This window comes from Musa acuminata, chromosome BXJ2-8, assembly GCF_036884655.1.
Source record: "Musa acuminata AAA Group cultivar baxijiao chromosome BXJ2-8, Cavendish_Baxijiao_AAA, whole genome shotgun sequence".
NCBI lineage: Eukaryota > Viridiplantae > Streptophyta > Magnoliopsida > Zingiberales > Musaceae > Musa > Musa acuminata.
Genome location: NC_088345.1, coordinates 2,598,625 through 2,617,743, shown reverse-complemented (window position 1 = coordinate 2,617,743; position 19,119 = coordinate 2,598,625). Strand labels below are relative to the sequence as shown.

At 36.3% G+C, this 19,119-nt stretch overlaps 1 protein-coding gene and 1 long non-coding RNA gene across 2 annotated transcripts; both read right to left on the bottom strand.

Annotated features, from left to right (window-relative positions):
• Positions 1-458: 458 nt before the first annotated feature.
• Positions 459-19,065, bottom strand: LOC135618645 (G patch domain-containing protein TGH homolog). The gene is made up of 17 exons (XM_065119705.1): positions 18,826-19,065; positions 17,952-18,042; positions 17,745-17,839; positions 16,297-16,400; positions 14,055-14,116; positions 13,861-13,935; positions 12,596-12,744; positions 10,778-10,853; positions 10,610-10,690; positions 10,395-10,472; positions 9,520-9,661; positions 8,849-9,338; positions 8,412-8,690; positions 8,196-8,324; positions 3,545-3,763; positions 2,131-3,237; positions 459-1,005 (listed from the first exon to the last, which is right to left on the bottom strand). The coding sequence occupies exons 1-16, from the start codon at positions 18,961-18,963 to the stop codon at positions 2,161-2,163; spliced, it is 3,285 nt and encodes a 1,094-aa protein (XP_064975777.1). The 5' UTR covers positions 18,964-19,065; the 3' UTR covers positions 459-1,005; positions 2,131-2,160.
• On the bottom strand, positions 4,725-8,187 carry LOC135618646 (uncharacterized). Its single transcript, XR_010489086.1, has 3 exons — positions 5,403-8,187; positions 5,286-5,335; positions 4,725-5,215 (listed from the first exon to the last, which is right to left on the bottom strand). It is a non-coding gene; the product is annotated as an uncharacterized LOC135618646 (long non-coding RNA).
• Positions 19,066-19,119: the final 54 nt, after the last annotated feature.

Below are 19,119 nucleotides of genomic sequence, written 5' to 3'. Positions count from 1 at the left end.
TTTTTTATTTATATCAAATTAAACTCATATTAACCTATGTTAAATTTCACTACTTATTTATATTTTGTATATGATTAAGTTGGCTTCTAGAATGACTTCAATTTGAGTTTTATGATTTTAAGTTATGAACTGCAGTGCATAAATATGTTACATACAATACATGCTTATGAGATATATATATATATATATATATATATATATATATATATATATATATATATGATGTGAAAATACATGTATATACTATAACAACATAATATATGATATATATACATCATGAATCTATTTGAAAGCACGCTCAACCGAGGGGTTGGTTATTTCTGTCTCCCTCAATTCTGCTTTTGGCTACTCTTCTTCTATCATGTAACTGATACCAGAGCAGTATGCAATACAGGTTTACTTCCCTTCTCAGATTCATGTGACCCCATGCCGAGCTTCATCACCAGACGGGCTGTCTCTACAAAAGACAAATATTTTTGTGCAAATATTGCTATAAATTTTTACCAACTATGCTTACTGACATTTTCCATGGCATCTGAATTTCCACAATGCCACCACCGTTTCTGTTTGTATAACATGACTACGTTGATACCACACCACAATCAACAAATATTACATCATTTTCTCATAGAACTCCGAGTTGAGTTTCGATGGAGTGTCCTCCTGGCGTTGGAATGCAAGTCTTTGGCTTCTCTCCATCGTTTCACCTCTCGTTAACTCTGAATGGACAAGTGCAAACAAGAGCAGTGCTCAAAACCCTTCCTTTCTTGCTTACCAATCACACGATATTCGGGTGTATTCTTCCATCAATAGCTTAAAACTTCACTTAGAAAAGCTGTACAGCCAGTATTGGTCTCGCTGGCGAAATCTACACATCTAGTCATATTGATATTTAATATAAAGGCTGCATCAAGCAAGAAGTAGACTGGATGCTTCAGCCGCAAATCTTTTCCTCCAACTTATGTCGATCTTGCAGAATCAGGATGAGGTTGATGATGGTAAAATCTGCAAAGAAGTCGAGAGATGACAGATCAAGGTCAGATCTCCAGTTAGCTTATCGATAGCAGTATAGAGTCAAAGGCAGGAAGACATGCCCAACAACTCCCAAGAATATATCATTCTCCACCTCTACGGAACTCTTTAATAGTAAGCATGCATTGTCATTGCCCTCGACTAGTTTATAAAAAGATTTGCCTTCAGAGTCTTTTGGACAAAATAGAATCATACCAGAAATGGCGGTACAGGATGCACCTGGGGTTTTATCGGATCAGATTAATTTAGAATCCAAATTCAAATTTGACAAGTGCATGGATCCTAAATGAGTACCTATGCCTGACATTTCAGGGAAGATATTGAATTTATACACATTAGTGGGTATAGATTTACGATCCATGCCTGACCGAAAACGATTAATGAATAAGAAAATGCAGGCCCCGCTAACACCCCTAAGCTACATCACTGCAGGTCTTAAAATCAACTTTCTTCTGTGAAGTACCAAGATTTTTTATAAAGATTCGTAACGAGTGAAGATAAATGACTGTCAACAACATGCACTACAAACAATTTGGTCCTAAAGAGTGACACTGAGCAAGCTCATGAGAAAAAGATGAGACCAATTAGCTTCAATGAGACCAAGAAATGAGAAGAGGAAACTGAAAGAATAAATGATGAGTAAATAGAAAATTGCAAATACATCTGATCTACGAGGATATGAATGGGCTGCAAACACTACAAATTTAGCAAGATATATAATACATTTTAAAACAGAATATTCATTTATTGTACTTGCACTATTAAGTGCACTACTCATTATAAACTATTAACATTATTGCAACTTGATGTCTAGTTCTGCAATAAATATATTAACACTGAAATAAACACGGAATTAAATTTTAAATCATAAATAAAGAAAACCAGAAAGCTGTAAAAATGAAACATGAAATGCTTGTGATAAGTCGGCAACCTAGTGTACCTCGACAATGAAAAAGAAACTATAAAATAGATACAAGCTAGATTATAAACTAGGCTCTACCAAAATGCAGAACACCATACGCGTTCATGGTAAACAAATGTTCAATCGGTACTGGAACAAGAGATACTTTTACAACTTTGTGAGGATTAAGAACTTACAGTTCTAGACTTCTAGGATGTATCTTGATTTCATCGTCTGTCTCGATGATGGCTTTTGTGATGTTCTGATTTTGAATGAGAAGGATGCTTCAAATCACTAGGTTTCTGATCCCGTACATCATCTTCTCTAGCATCCCTACCCTTATCATAGCCAGAGTCTCTAGTAGGAGATGTTCTTTTTTTACGCTTGGAATGTCCAGAGTGTTTTTTGCGTCCTTCATGACGATGCAGCTTCTTCGATCTGGACGTTGATTGAAAATGATCTTGGGGATCACTAGAAGAATCAGTCTCTGGAGTCCTGCTCCTTTGATGATGCCTTGAATGAGATCTACTTTCTCTTTGTTGATATTCATCATCAGAAAAATCAGCATCTGGAGTCCTGATCCTCCAACGATGCCCTGAATGAGATTTGTTTCTTTTAGGTTGATATCCATCACCATCAGAATGAGTATCAGGGGTTCTGCTTCTGCGTCGCTGAAGCCTTGTGTGAGTTGCACTTTTCTTAAGCTGTTGATGACCACTGGAAGAGCCAGTATCCGGGGAACTCCTTCCATCATGATATCTCGAGTGACTTCGGTTATTTCTGGCCTGGGATCGTGTTTTTTCTGCATCAACTTCTTCCTTATGAAAGTCAGAAAATCTCCCTCTGGCAGAGCCACTTACGAATTTACCAGCACTTTCTTTACAACCATTATCATGATCATCACCATCCCTAGCAAAAGAAGAAAGTCCTGTAGCAGATATTCCAGTAGGTGTTGTGTTTCTGGTACTTCCTGGAAATCTTTGTTGAGAAGCCATAACATCAGTCTCTGGAGGTGCCTCGTGGGTTTCCGGTGGGAAAATAGTTCTTTCAATCTTTTCAGGAATTTTGATTTCTCCAGCACAAGCTGTTTCTGTTATATTTGATGAACCATTACCCTTGAAAGGTTTGCCAGATACATCAGCTGGAACCTCCAGACCTAGCTCTTTACCTAAAGATTCTAAAAAATCTCCAGCAACCAAACGGTTTAGGGTCATGTTGGCACCTTCACTCTTCTTCACAGGATCAGCCACCATGGTAGAACTACTATCATCCCCATCATCATCTGAATCATCAGAGAAGATTGCCTGGATCCATAAAGATAAGATTAGGCACATCAAGGTACCATGCCCATGTAGAAACTCAAATACAAATTACAATTATGTCATTATAATTTGGCATGTGCGTCGTGCGAAGGATGTGTTTAACATAACAGTTCATGCTTAATAAACATAGCAAATACAGGAAGAAACTTGTGTGCCTAGTACAAATAGATTCTCTATACTCATATAGTCATATGTATGTTTGCAGGTATATATACACATGCATTCTCAACACTAGATGAAACAAGCACCTCATACACATGCATTTTTCAACACTAAATAAAACAAGCACCTTATACAGATCAACCGGCTTCTGCACACTTGCACTGCTTTGCTCAATCTCAGGCTCTTTGGAGTCAAGTTGTTTCTCTGCCACATTGGATTCTGAGTGAGATATGTGCATGAAATCTTTTCTGATAGTATTGGTCTCTTCAGACTTCACATCCTTTATAGACTCCGTCATAAAGATGAGTGTTTCCATCTTGCTTTTAGGTCTTGGCAAAGGTGCTGGCTGCAAACGGAAAGAAACAGTTTCAAATACAAATTTGCTACAAATTAGTCAAATGGAAGCAATGAATACATTTACAAATCACAAAGAAATAGACAATTAATATGAACTTTGCCATAATTTTATCATAGAAAACAAGGCCATCACGATTTTCCTTGAGATCCAGTATCCCTTTAGGTTGTCGACAGTCCAGTTACTTCAGAGTTAGAAGAATTATGGTATTCAGGTGGACCTAATCACCCCTGAAGTATTTCATGGGTAACAAGTTCACTCGTAGGCCTGATATATGGAAACTTCAGGTGTGACTCAAGACTACACAAAGAGCTATTTCCAAGTTAAGAGAGCAACTCTCATATTTGGGCCAGGGATTGAAGTTTTACAGGTAAAGCAGAGTTCATTATGCATGTCAATCAATTTCATGCTTAATCTTCCACTCCAAAATAACAATTACACGACAGTTAAGCCATTTTGAATCTCATTCAGCTGGCACAGTAAGCATGCTGAACATACCATGAAAAATGACACCATTCCAGCAACATATCAATCTTCCTGTGCCATTAACAAGTACCTTGCTTCAGGCAAATCTTCTCATGACACTAAAGTAAGAAAGTTAGATTGTTTGATATGCTTGGCCATCTATATATTTGGGCAAACCTTTTCATGATGCTAAAAACAAGACCTAGTGATTCCACAGTTTTCTTCTGACCTCTTCATCTCAAACTAAATAATAGAACTTGAAATTCTCTTTTCCAAATATGACATTTGTAACTTCAGCCACTTATGGACGACTTAACAGGCCCTAAGAGCAGGACATCAAAATGCCCATAACTCATAAGGAAATATCAAATGATTCTTTTACTGTTTTACATAATGATAATATGTACAGAAATTAAATCTTTAATCAAGAACGACATATGATATACGATATTTAAATTGTCTCAAGTTATGTATGTAAAATAATTTTTTTTTTTGGGGGGGAGGGGGGAGGGGGGAGGGGGGAGGAGGAGGGAGACAACACATCAATCTAAAGAAAGTACTTAACTACTAAGAATCTAAAACTAATCACCAATGTTGTAATTGGTTGAGCCTAAGAAACTGATTACTTATATACTCTAATGCTGACAAAGTCCATTTACACACAAGTTGAGGTCCTCTTAAAGTAAAGGGCAGAACACAATTAAAGACTGAGAATGTGCTGTGACAGGTATAGCCAAGAGTTGATAACCATCATGTTGAGAATAGAAGCTATTCCTACGTTTGTTAAACTTGTTCACAAACAAAAATAGTGATTGAGACTTCGAGAGCAACATGCTTCATGCGAGAGTCGAACAGGATTGGTGCGAAGATAAGTTGCCTCAAAGATGTCACAAATAAGCATAGGAGACTGATGAAGATAAACTTCAAGTTGCTGCAGAAGATTAAACACCCAACTACAGCAGCGATTGGGCTACTAACCTGAAAAGGAGAAAGGAGGAGGCCATGAAAAAAAGCTAAAAAGTTAAAAAAAAAAAAAAAAGGTTACTACCTGACAGAAACCTGTACTGGGCATACCATCTGATTTACCTGGTCCACAAGCTATAAGGCTATCAGATCAGTAAATACCACTCATACCAAACTGTACTGAGTGTCCAGTCTGATTTACCTGGTTCACAAGCTAGTAGGCTATCAGGCCCGGTAGACACCGCTCACATACCAAACTGTATCATATTATAAAACTTGGTTAACATTATGAGTGTTCTTAAAAAATTTCCTTCCATTCTTTGAGTGAGCGCTCTCAAGAAAAAAAGTAATTTCACTGTAACAATGAGAGAATTGGATAAAAGAATCAGATATTGTTTCTTGTCGGTCCATGAAAGCTTCATTCCAGGGATTGCAAAATCCTATTAAGGTGTAATTATCAGTCTGTACAAGCCAAACCAAATGGATATGCAAACACTCCTTCATTCTCGAGGAACATGACATGGAGTTCTTCAGAAGATATTAGGCTTTCTCTTGATCGAATAGCTGCTGCAATATTTTTATATTCAGGATCATTACTCTAAATGCATAGATGATAAGGTCATCATCATCGATAAGAATTCTTGCTTATGCAAAGTTATTAGAGAGACTCTTGGTGGTTTGTAGAAACCACGAAAGATTAAAAAGAGTCTCTCTTTTGGATGCGTGATGGATGAATAGGATCTGCTGGTACAAAGTTCTTGAAGTTCTCTAAATGCTGCACATAAGGATTTTGTGGATGCCACCAATGGAATGACTTCTTCAGATAGTGAAGAATCGCATGGAGAAATTGATATTGTCGAGACCAAATGACAAACTCTGAGATGTTATGGTGTCATAAAAAAACCCAAGCAGGTTATAACCATACATTAGGGTATAGTTGTACCTTCCCTAATACCATAAAGAAGCTAAAAAAATGGTTGAAAGGGGATAATCATTCAAAGTTTAGTGTATAGTTATACATAAAAACACCAACATAAAAAAAAATAACAACCTAATTCCTAGGAGAGTTTACATCAATTATAATGAATGATAATTCCTAATCGAAATCCTAAAATCCTATGTGACAAGAATTAATTTTTTTTTTTTCTTACTAAGAATCAGTACATACTTCTTGGTGTACATTAAGTGATTTCAACAACAGGGAGCTCAAAAGTATTCATCACCAAGCACATTAAAGCTCTAGTAATTCGATTTCCTAAAAGAGATAAGGATGCTCATTTTCTTGGCATTGAAGTTATTTCTACATCATAAGGACCGTCTCTCTCGACGTAAGTATATTAGAGAGATACTTGATCGTCACAACATAATTGATGCCAATGAATCAGTCTCTCTCTAAGCCAACTTATTCTTGGCTTATTCTTAATGATGACTTCTCATCCTCTAATCAAATCAATGTTGAAGTCTCATTGGTGTTCTACAATACTTGACATTAACACATCCCAATATATCCTATTGTGTCGACAAACTTGCTAAGTTAATGCATTCTCCTGCTCAATTACATTGGCCTGATGCAAAACACTACTTTGATACCTCAAAGCTACTAACCATTATAATGTTCATATTCGATGGCATGAACTGCCAGTTATTAATGACAATATTGATGCTAACTAGACGGGTAATAAAAAATATTATACCTCAACAACTGCATATATTCTCTACCTTGATTGCAATCCCATATCTTGGTGTTAGGTGAAACAAAAATCTGTGGCAAGACCTTCCACCAAACACCAGTACAGGGCAATAGCCTCAAGTGCAACTTAGGTAAACTTTGGTCTCGAATCTCGTATGACAACTTGGACTGCACCCTCATCAACCTCCTACACTTCTTTGTGACAATATTGGAGCAACTTATATTATGAAAACCCTATTTTCCACTCTCATGGAGCATGTTTGTGGATTACTATTTTGTTCGTAAACAACTAACATTGGGTTGGTTCAGGTTGCTCATGTTTCCAATCAAACTCAGCTGGTCAACATTATGAACAAGTCTCTTCCTAAGTGTGGATTTAACCTTTTAGGAACCATGATTAATGCCTCCAACGGGAGCTCCATCTTGCAGGGGTATATGAGGAGTGAAGCTCCTCAAGGAAACAATTGAAATGAGAATCCCCAAAAAAATTATTCAAATTGAGATCCTTAAGTAAAAGAATTCAAATGGAGATACTTAAGGAACCAATCCAAAACTCACAAGAAAACAATTCAAGTGAGGATCCTTGAGTAATGAATCAATTCATATAATTCTTGTCATGTCAATTTTTAGGATTTTAAGTGGGAAATATGATCCACAGAAATTAATGTAATCTCTTCTAAGAATTTGGTTTATTATATTTCTTTATGAATGGATTATCCCTTTTCGATAATTTTAGCCTCTTTAGATAGAATATTGGATAAGCTTTTACATATAGGTTTCAGCCACATTCAACCAGAGATCACTGGCAGTAAAAAGCCATGATTCTTATGTGAAGAGACAACTTTTTATACACTTAAAATGTGTTCGAAAAAGCTAATATTTTCTCTCATAGACTCTGAAAGGTAGTATATTTGTTCATCCTTAACTTTTCCACTTTAAATTGTGAAAAGGAAATATCATGCTTGTTTTTTTTTCTACAATAATTTTTTTGAAGCATGGAACCCCTGAATCAACTACTAGCAGGGCATTTCGATCAGGAATACAATCAACCAAACAAAATTAAACTAATAAGTATTCACAGATGGCATGGAGGTCCAATTATGCAAGTCTGCTATGCTTGTCAAGGTATAAGAGCAAATATCAACTTTAAAGATAATATATGCAAATATTAGCATTTTAAATAAAATATATGGGAAAAACATTTTTTTCCTTGGACTATCTTTCTGGAGAAAGAAACAACAGATTGGATGTGAACTATCTCAGTTGTTGTGACTTGTGAGTGATGATAGATATATGTTAAGTTACCTTCCCCATGAATGGGTCTATAATGTCGAACCGTTTGCATAGAATGGGCAAAGGCCGCCACTGAAACTCCTCCCTCTTCGGATAAAGTTTGTTTGCCAACTTATCTTCATCTCGAGGAATTTGATGTTTCTGCATAAATTTTTATTATTGTATATGTTTATAAGTTTAAAAGCTAATATAGACAGGAATATCATAAAATCATATAAGAAGCCTCACTGTTAGGCCAGTTGATGCTATGAACTGTTGATCAACAACTCCTGATAAAGCTGTAAACTGATCCATTGATGAAGAAGCTATTAATTTTTTGCCCTTTTCAATTGCTTCAGCTGCAGCTTCAAAATCCAACCTCTCACGAGCCCTGTCATTCTCTGACATGATCCCTGAAGGTTGTGTAGAACGTAAACCTCCTTGATACTTGTCCTTGAGAAATTGCTCAAACCTCTCTTGCTTAGCAGGATCATCTTTGAAAGGTTTTGCAATTTCTAATAATCCAACCTATGGTACAAACAAGGACCAAACTTAGCATCCCCTAAAATATCAGATTGATTGGCAACAGATGAACAATGGAATCTTGTACACTTAAAGATCGATCTTTTTTATTAAAATGACACCTACTGCAAGCATTCATGTGGCAACAATTTGTTGAAACTTACAAGAGATACTGGTTTGGTGAATGTATCAGCAAGATTGGACTGCAGATTAATAAATTCTTTGACAGCAACTGATGAGCTGGTCTCGTTGGAGGTTCTCTCCAACTTCTTCTCACCCAAAATTCTACCACGGCTTTCTGCTGTCATAGTCCGAGTAGATGATTTTGACTTAGAGTCCTCCACCAGCCTTAAATGATTGACACTTTTTTGCTTCTCTTCCCACAACTTCCTCTCGTAGTAGTTGTGGCCATCTCCTCCACTAAGAAAATAGAACAAGGGATTCGACCTGTTTTTTTCCTTTGAAAGGTCCTCAAAAATTTTCCCACACCGAGCAACCAAAGTTGCAAAGCCATCAATCAACAACTTCAAATTATTGTCTTCTGGAGGGGGAACCTCTGGTGGAGGTAATTCAGCAATTGTTGTTGCACTCTCGAGAGGGGCAGAAAACTTGTGATGTGGATCAAAATTGACTGGGATAACAGGAGGATGAAATCTGGACAAAGATTACTTTGTCAATCACAATTATGGATGCCTATGTAAAAAGTTAACAATCAAGAAATAGTATCTATCTAATAGATTTGACTCATGCAAAAGAGAAAACGACAAGGAAGAAAGAACCAACTCTGTATTTCCACACTCAGATTTGAAAAACAAATTAGAAACGTATGAGCTACCTTTCAATCGTATAGTCAGGACTTGATGCAACCTTAAAACCAGGCAAACAGTCATTTTTTTTGTCTTCAAGTCTGTATATGTTATCTCTGATCATTTGCACAGGTTCATCCTCGTCAACTTCAGTTTGCTCAAAGTCAAAACCTATAATACAGTGTCTTAGAAACAAAACTAGTAAAAAAAAAAAGAAAAAGGCCAAGATATTGCAGCACTTAAAAGGAGATAACTTCCATTGGAAGTACATCCATTGAACAATGCAAGACACATGAGGTAATGTCTTGTCATCTCATGGTATATAAGTTTGTATTGTACTTGACATCAAGATGGTGCGTTCTGCGCAATACATACATAATTGAGATGATCAGGCTTAAATGACCATTTCTCAGTCGCAGTAGTCCAATGCTTAATGGTCAGTAGCTGAAAAAATTAAGCACTCTGATTAACTGGTACATCCCTAGAAAATTTATGATTCTTATGATGAGTCCAAAATACCAATTTTCATTTGTAAATCTTGTAATTTATCACCAGCATCATGAATATAGCATACTCATTAGTCAATGTCAAAATTGTGCTAGAATTATAATCAACCATAAGTATGCTTCCCATTAATGGATCTGCATGTAAGTAAGTATCTAGGTTTTGCTTCTTAGAAATTCTATATTCCTTTTTAGAAACTGCATACACCATGAACATATATGTCTCATCAAAGAGTAAAATGCCTTAATATCAAATATTTTACACAAATTTAAATGTCTTGTCAAAGAGCAACATGTATTAATCAAATTTGTATAATTCCTCAAAAACCTCAAGGTGCTCTAGTTGAATATATCAAGGTGATCCTGAAAACTTCAAAGTTCAAACCACACTGATATTTTACCTGATGCATAAATGTCCTCATCCTCAAAATCAAGTTCTTCTAATGCTCCAATACCAAAGCCCGGCGCATATTTTCCTGCTGATGATTGAGTTAAAAATTATCAATCCAAAACAGTGTAATGAAAGTGTCACAAACCACAAGATAACAGGAATGGTCTATTGAAATTTAAGGATACTGAAACTCAAGGCAGAAGATCGTCAAGAACAATAGCTTACAGTTAGAAGATAAAAGATTTCCTCTCACTGAACTTTTAATACCATGATTTTTTCTCTTAGACTCACGCAATCTTTTTTTGTCTGAAAAGTTGACACAAATACCTCAGGTCAGAAAACGTTCAGCATTAATATTGACCAGAATAATCTAATCACCACTAATTCCAATACCTCTAAATTCCGGAGCATGCTTGTATGGATCATAACCCAATCCATACAAGTCCTGTTTTGGCTGCAGGACATACTCCTGAAACAGGTAGGCATAAGTGAGAAAATTAATTTCTGATCTTTAGTAATATTTGCTAAAAAATGTGACCCTATAGGCCTACTACAAAAGAAGAAATGTGCAACAACCATTAGCACAAAAGAACTGAACTTTCCATGATGTGCATTCTTTTATATGTATAAGAAATCATGATTTCACAATCCTAAAGGAAGATTCAAATGTGAGATACAAGCAACCTTAAACATCATTTACATTACTATCAAAATGCAATTTGTACTTGAATAAGAGTGAGCTTTATGATTGAACAAATACCAATATTGGTCAAAATAAAATAGATACAGCTGGATCTCACTAAGAAAAACAACTCACTATGGCTTGAGAGAATATAGTTAGACAAACACAATACAAAAAAAAAATCACCCAATTCACCTTATGCAACTAAGGGAACACTGCAGTTTTCATAGGCTTGGACAACTAAGAACAGTTGGATCAAACTACAATTATTGGTTACATCTTCTAGACCTGTATTATTGTTTACCACATTATGCAGAATAGGAAACTATACTCTCTTGCATAGCATATCCATTCAATATGGCATACACTAATCTGCAGCGTCCGACGAGGAGGAGGCGACATCTAATCTGCAGCGTCCGACGAGGGAGGGCGGTGACGGATCGGGATCGTTAATGGAGAGCGATGTCGGATCTTTAGGTTCTCTCTTTTCTTCTCCCTTTTCTTCCTTCTTCCTCGGCTAATACCACCTGGTAGTGGGCAACGACGATCGAAATCGACTGTTACCAACCAATTTCAGGCTAACGAGGCAAAAACAGCCTCAATCGACAGTACCGCTCGGTAGCGAGCGGTCTGCGTATCGGTCTGCTGGCGGACCAGTACGTACCGTTTGGTACAAGTGGCATCATTCGAAATTAAAATCCTTGCCGACACCCACTATGTCAACATAACGATGGGCACTGAGAATGAGGAACGAGGAAGAGAACAAGAAGAGGACTAGGAGGAGAAAATAGAGATGGGGGAAGAGAAGAAGAGGAAGAGAGGTGGTACTGAGCAAGACAGGCCTGTGGCGGATCGCATGAGACACGAGGCACAGAGGCTGGTCGAGATCAAGAGAGAAGGGGTATTAATAGAGGGATTTTCTAAAAGACCAAAACCAGACCCCAACCATCCAAAGTAGGCTGGTTTCTGTTCTCCGTTCATGGTCGAATAAACAATTACTACTAACATATACTTGCAAACTATGGATGTAGCAACAATCAGTTACTGCTAAGGTAACCAAATATACAAAGCAAAAAAAGTCAAGACATATCTAATGTAATACAATAAAGTGTGATAAAAGAATACAATTGAGAAGCAATTTTTTTAAAAAATCAAAAGATTTTTTAGTCATACCTTGCTCACTGCCAATAATCTCTATAAAAAAGCAACAACTTGATCATCAATGAATGAATATATCATATTTGCAAAAGAAGAGTTATAGGAAGACAATTAAAATTACAGATACAAAATGGCAAATTTTCACAATTTTAAAAGTCCAATAATCAAGGTTTACCAGTTTCAGTAACCTATCAAACCAGTATAGTACCAGCATATCATATGATATATAAATTTAACCAATATCATTGGATAAAATGATAAAAAAAAAATAGTATTGCATGTTTCCATACTGGTACTTAAAAGTTACAACCTCATTTCAAGTACTGCTGTACAAAGGTAGAAAGAAAACTATTTTCTGTCAAGTTACTTACAGGCATGCTTTTTGAAGTGTATAGGCCATTGTTCACTCTTTCAGCATATTCTTGAGAATCCCATGCATGTGATCCTTCTTTAACTGTTTTAGCTCCACCCTCATTACCAGAAAAAGCAAGAAATGCTTTCCTAGCTTCTCTGCGTGCTTCTGAGAGTGACAAGGATATTTGATCAAATATCAAGATAATTCCAAGATGGCATAGGATACTCCAAAAGCACAACCATAAGACTAGTGGAACATAATAAGCCTTAGATGCAGCAGAGGAGAAATTTGTAGCAAAGGACTTCAAAAAATACAACTTCTAGATTGTAGAGCTAGAACACCTTATATAATTGGCTGCCTGTATAATATGAAATATCCAATTTCTTAAGTGACAGAATATATGGGAATTAGAAAGTAACACCTTACACAGAGAACACTACACAAGGTACTACAGGTTGTAAGTTCTAATTTATGAGATTCTACAACATAATCTTTTAACTTCTGCAGGTTGCTGCCTGAGCCTCCAGATTATGGGAATTTTTCAAATGGATTTGTAGTATCAAGATAAGGATCCAACTGGATAGGATTCTTCTTGTATTTATGTCCACAAGAACCATGCCCAGAGATCATAAAAAATTATATACGACCACGAGCTTCCCAGAAAAAGGAATGCATATGGAAGACTAATCCGGTCATAAGATTCTCGGATTTGCTATTACTAAAACTTTTGTTGAAAACCAAACTCTTGTGATATATGTTTACATTGTCAAATAAACCATAGATATTAGCAATCCACAATCTACAATTATGTTCGAAGTATATAAAAAATAGTTGTAGTAAGCAAGGGCTTAAATATCAATCTGATGCTAGACTCAATTATTTACTAGAATGCTACAGTATCAATATACCTAATGGTATACCAATTATCCCACCCAGTATCACCATAAAAGTATAATAAAAAATAATGCTGGTAAATTTACCTAATGGTATACCAATTATCCCACCCAGATGGTCTAATACAAGTCCTTGGTCGGACTGGTAGATACCTGATAGTACCCACTGTCCTCATCGGTAAGTAAATCGAGCAATAAAGAGTAGCGGTAAGAAGATTGAGCATTCTCTTTGACACAACACATGAATGTAGAGTAAATGTCATTCAGAAGATAGGGATGAAGATAACAGACAAAGATTGAGAAATAATAGTTACTAGTAAAGTGTTCAGATATTCTAATTCAGAAAGCCCAACCAAGCAAATGCAGTGAGGAACATAATAAGCAATACCATATAATGAATCAGAATGTGTATCCTTTATCGAATGACCATGGCGCCATCCCATTTTGAGCAATAGCTTTACACCTATCAAGAAGCAATGCAAAGGCGTAAAATAAAGGCATAATGGTGCTGCCACCTTCTAAAGGTTTCGTAAACTTTTTAAAAAATTTAGCTATTCAATTAATTTAACAAAAAATACAGACCAATAGAATTTGATGCAGGAATAACTATTTCATCAGGTACTGGTCCTGGAATAGCTGATGGCCTGCACCATAGAAGGTAGTGCTAAATGCATTAAAATCCACTTACTGAAATTCGAATAATTTAGATTTCAAAGCCAACATATCATATTTCATAGACAAACACCATAGACTGGGTAGATCTATTGCTAAAAGTTTCAGCATTTTACTAAAGTGAAAAGATTCAATTAAAACATATTCATAGAAATACAAGTACATAGGTATCTTTCAGCATTTGACAGAAAGAAAACAAAAAAAAACAATGCCGATTTTAACATCTAAGTAGAAGGTTAATAACACAGAGAACACATTACTCGCTTTAAGCTTCACACACTTCATATCTAGATATCAACATCAAATCCAACCCAGCCCAAATATAAAAAGCAGTAAATGTTGAAAATATTAAAAGAACATTTCAAAGTCTTCTAAAAGTCATGCAAGAAAGTGAAATAGAAATCTTTGGTGGTGACATTGCAATAGACGTAAGTCACAAAACTAACTGCTAAAGAATTGCAATTACTATCCAAAACAGAGAGCTACTAACAAGGGTGATAATCTGATCAACAATAGTTAAAAAGATATTTCATAGCTAATTAAGTTTCACACTGAACAATCACCCAAGAACAAGTATCGTCATCTGGAACACATGGAGAATTAGTTAAATGAAAACAAATAAAACAGGAATTACCTCCAGGATTACCGACAGATCCTCCAAGAGTAAGAATTTTGGAGCATCAAGCAATTCCAAAAGCAATCATGCTTGTTTTGAATGTATTATGCATGAGTTTAATGGCTTCGATGTTGAATTGGTGTTAATCCTGATCCAAGTTGCTCCATTTATGCTATCAAATAATTGTACCAAGCATTTAACAGCCAATATTTAAAACATTATACGAATATCATGGTTCGCCTTACTGGTCCATAACAATGTCCCGACCGGCCATCGATATAGTATGTACCAAACCATAACAATATATCAACACATGGTATGGTAAGACATACTGACAAACTGGCATATACCACCTATACCGATCCCCTATTGGATTGGTATGTACCACGCATACCGAGCAGTATGCCGTGGTACGATGAACCTTGATGAGAACCATAATCAAGAGTTTTAGTTCTATTAGCAAGTTTATTCATGTGTATATATGAGGATTGAATTGTTTCATAAGCAAAGTGTTCCATCTGGCCCTACTTCTAGGCTCTCCCCATATCTAAAGAAATTTTGGAAGGTTTCTCTAAGTAAATTTAAAGTAACCTACCAGCTAAAAGCCTTTTAGGCATTTGGAGAATCTTTCTTCCCTTGCCTTGCTAGCATCAAATTTCAAATTTTAAAAGGTTGATTATGAACCACAAAATATAGTCCAACTCCAACCTTCCATGTTGGAAGAACCTCCCACTTTGTAGAGTTATGGAGCTGGGACTGACGTAGGCATTTCAACAAGACAACCTCTGCCCAATCCTTGAAAGCATGTGGCAGAAATCATAGAAATTAGATTAACATTTGGTGATGGCAACAAAAGTAATGAAGACAATGTGTCATATAAACATGAATAAATAATCAATTGAGTCACAAAAGGATAAAGCAAGATGCCACAGCTTGGTTGAAGATTTCGAAAATCATTTGCTAAGTGTGTCACTAGTCACAAAAATCCCCTAGGATTATAGAATTATAAAAGGTATAGAGCATTCACTTCGAATAAGCAAAGGAAACACAACAAATTGTGCTAGTCAGGCCATTAATAGAAACCTAGTTCCTAGCTGAAGTGTGCTATCTGCATGAGTGCATTTCCCAAATAAATTGCAGATTTTGGGGGTAAACAGTTGAATCACAGAGGAAATATTTATTAGATTCAGGATTTGTGGTCTAGCTAAGGCAAGAAACATGACAACTGCCATTTATGAGCTTGTGAACTCGGTTTTTCCAAAGATGTAAAGATGTCCCCAAATACAACTAAGAAACTAGGGATGATCAGTCGGGGCAAATAACAATAAAGAATTACAGGAATATTTTGATTCTTGACAAGATTAAAATAGGCTGGCATTGCCTCAAACTGATGCTAGAGACATGTAATATGCTAATTGTAAGAACAGAATATGCTATTTAAAAAAAAAAATTCTAGACTAGATTAAAATTTCGAGGGCAGGTTAATTCACTGGCATTCACACAAGCAAATTATATTCATAGCTTATCAAAAATGACCTTTTGAGTTGATCTTTCTCAACTTCTTTTCGAGCAAATCCAGCAGCAGTAAAACCAAATGTATCAAATTGCATAGATGTTTCCAATGCTTGGCCTCCCATACCCTACAACCATATTCACAATAATTAGAAATGCAAAAACCACATTCGCAATAATTAGAAATGCAATAACTAGAATCTCTTGTTTGAACAAAATAAAAGACAACTTGATAAGATAATTATTGTAGTTCCTTTATAAAAGCAACAAGTCACAATCTAATTTCTTGGTAAAATAGTTAGGCATGCCCAAATGGAAATTATTTTTATTACTACAAGCTGACATTATTTTCAAATGGCAATAAAGATGCCATTCAAAAAAATCAAGTTAGAGTACTTGTCACTTGATAATGGCAAGCCCAAACAATCTACAAGAATACACCCTTATTCAACAAGATGACAACATGGAAAATAATTAAAAATATCTCCTGCTCTGTGTAGTTAGTACTTCAGAGAAAAAATAAAGGAAATATGTATGGAAAGAGCAAGAATATAGCAGCTCCTACAAACCACTTATTGATGCAGGGTGAAAGAGGTCAAATACAAGGCACATAACATACAATGCACGCTGGTTATGTGCAGCAGATATGCATCAGCAAGCATTCAGGTATGCAAATATGTCTGATGTGCTCACATATCATGCACAGAGACACGGAGAATGTAATGTATGATCAGAACAACATAGTAAGGCTGTCTTTAAACAGCGGATTCAGATTTGTTCTTCTTTCAAGATTAGGACTCACCGCAAGAATCACAGGATAAATCTGAAATATCATTACAATACTTTATGAAGATGAACAGATAATGCCATGACATGCCGTTTTTCATCATTCACTCTGTTATCAGTTATATTTACACAAAATGAAATAACTAAGCACATTTATCCTCAAACAAAATGAGCTTCCTGACTACACTCCAGTATAAAGCCCTACCTCAGAAGCTGCATCAATTTCCAAAATCTTTCAGCCTCGGCAGACCCAAAGCAACATTAAGTAGATAATCTGATCATCGTTACATCAAGAATATGTGTAGCTAATTTAATCTATGCACTCAATCTTATTAACCAACTGGAAGTATGAACGTAGATGCTATGAACTTAACAAGTCATTCCCTTGGCTTATCAAATTGTGACTTCTTAATATCTAAGTAAAAAATATCCGCAAATAAAACAAAATGTATGCAAATACATGAAGTCGTATACAAGTCTTTCAAATACCATTCAACAACTTCATAGTAATGCTTCTCAAAATAAACTTAATTTCCGGCAATACAAATAAAGTTGTATTTAAGCAGGACTATAACATATATTTTATTTCCAGATGTATAAGACAAGCTGCCAAATGTTCAACCAGGATTCAGGTGGACTTTGCATAACTATTAAGTAAATGATTAAGAAAAGAAAACAAAAACTACCTTTAAGTCATCTTCATCTAGAAAGTTATATATACTCTGTTGTTTCACCTCAGCTCTATTTTTACGTGAAGAACTAAAAGTCTGAGGAGTCCATCCTGCAATTTAATTCAACTTATTTCTTTAGATTCTTATTCCTGTGGATGGCTGCATAATTTCGACCACAAAACATATCAATTGTCAAGTCAAGAATTTGAATTTCAAGCAGACCTTCTTTTGAACCAACAGTATTGTAGTATCCAGCAGAAAATCCTCCAGTAAATGCACCATGAAATCTTCTGCGTCCTTCTTCATCTCGGACCTGAAATATTCAGTAATTCGAGCAGACAGAAAACAAAGTCACAGATAACAACAGTAAATAGAACTGCCAGCTTTACAACTTCTCTTATAAGTGCAGGTGAGAAAAGAAAAAGCTACATGCTCAAACCCTAACTGAGGACACAATGTGACAGCATATCTCAAGGAAAAAAGACACAACCTTTTTATAGATAGTATATTAATGCAAGAATATTCAAGTGGCATTTGTACACCAAGAAATAGGCCATATTATGGACGTACACATTTGCAGCATTGTTCGGCACATATATTTGAAAAGCACATCTTTCAAAGAAGGAAAGAAAACAAACAGATGGCCACGAAAGGATCTTTCATGAGCCAATAGATGGTCACAGGGAAGAAAAAAAATCAACCAATGCTCCTGCTTCGAAACCCCAAGAAAAAGGAAGGGTGACAGACATTTCATCTAGTAGCGTTCTGATGGAATTACTGAAGGCTAGAAACCGGCATCTTGCAACACTAAATTGGTAAATTCTTCGGATTCCCACGCCAAAATAAACGAACTAATAGAAGAAAACGCAAAACCAGGAAGAGTGGGAGAACAGAATACGAAAGAATTATCGGGAAATGAGATTAAAGAGGTCTAAATGCGAATTCTTGCAACAACTAGGTTGGCAATTGTTCGAATCCCATGTCAAAAGGAAACTTAATCCGACAAACAGAGAGACAGAACCAGGAAGATTAGGAGAGCAGAAAACAAAAGGAATTGACAGAAAACGGGACAACGAGGAGGAGGAGGAAAAGGAACCTCTTGCTTCCATAGGGGAAGGCTCCGTAGCTGGCCGGCGTCGGCGACGGCCTTCCTCTTCCGGGCGGATGTGTCCTCCTCCCGCTCGATCGGTGTGCCATAGAAGACGAAGTCCTCCTCGTCCTCGTCCATCGCCATTCGCCGCCGTGCTCCGTCGTCCTGGGAGGAAACCCTAACGAAGACGGGATCCAATCGCAATGGCAAGAGGAGACACTTGAGTCGGGGGCAATGCCTCGTGTTTCTTGCCACCTCAGCCTACCGCATCACAAGTCGTGTCCGCAGCCGTGACGTCAA

Bases quoted from the DNA above. Each gene is read 5' to 3' on its own strand.
- LOC135618645 (XM_065119705.1), bottom strand. From the start codon at position 18,963: ATGGCGATGGACGAGGACGAGGAGGACTTCGTCTTCTATGGCACACCG. The intron at 10,854-12,595 runs GTAAGTAACTTG...TACCTGTTTCAG, and splicing joins ACACTTCAAAAAGCATGCCT to GAGTATGTCCTGCAGCCAAA. The intron at 3,238-3,544 runs GTGCTTGTTTTA...TTATGGATCCAG, and splicing joins AGCCGGTTGATCTGTATAAG to GCAATCTTCTCTGATGATTC.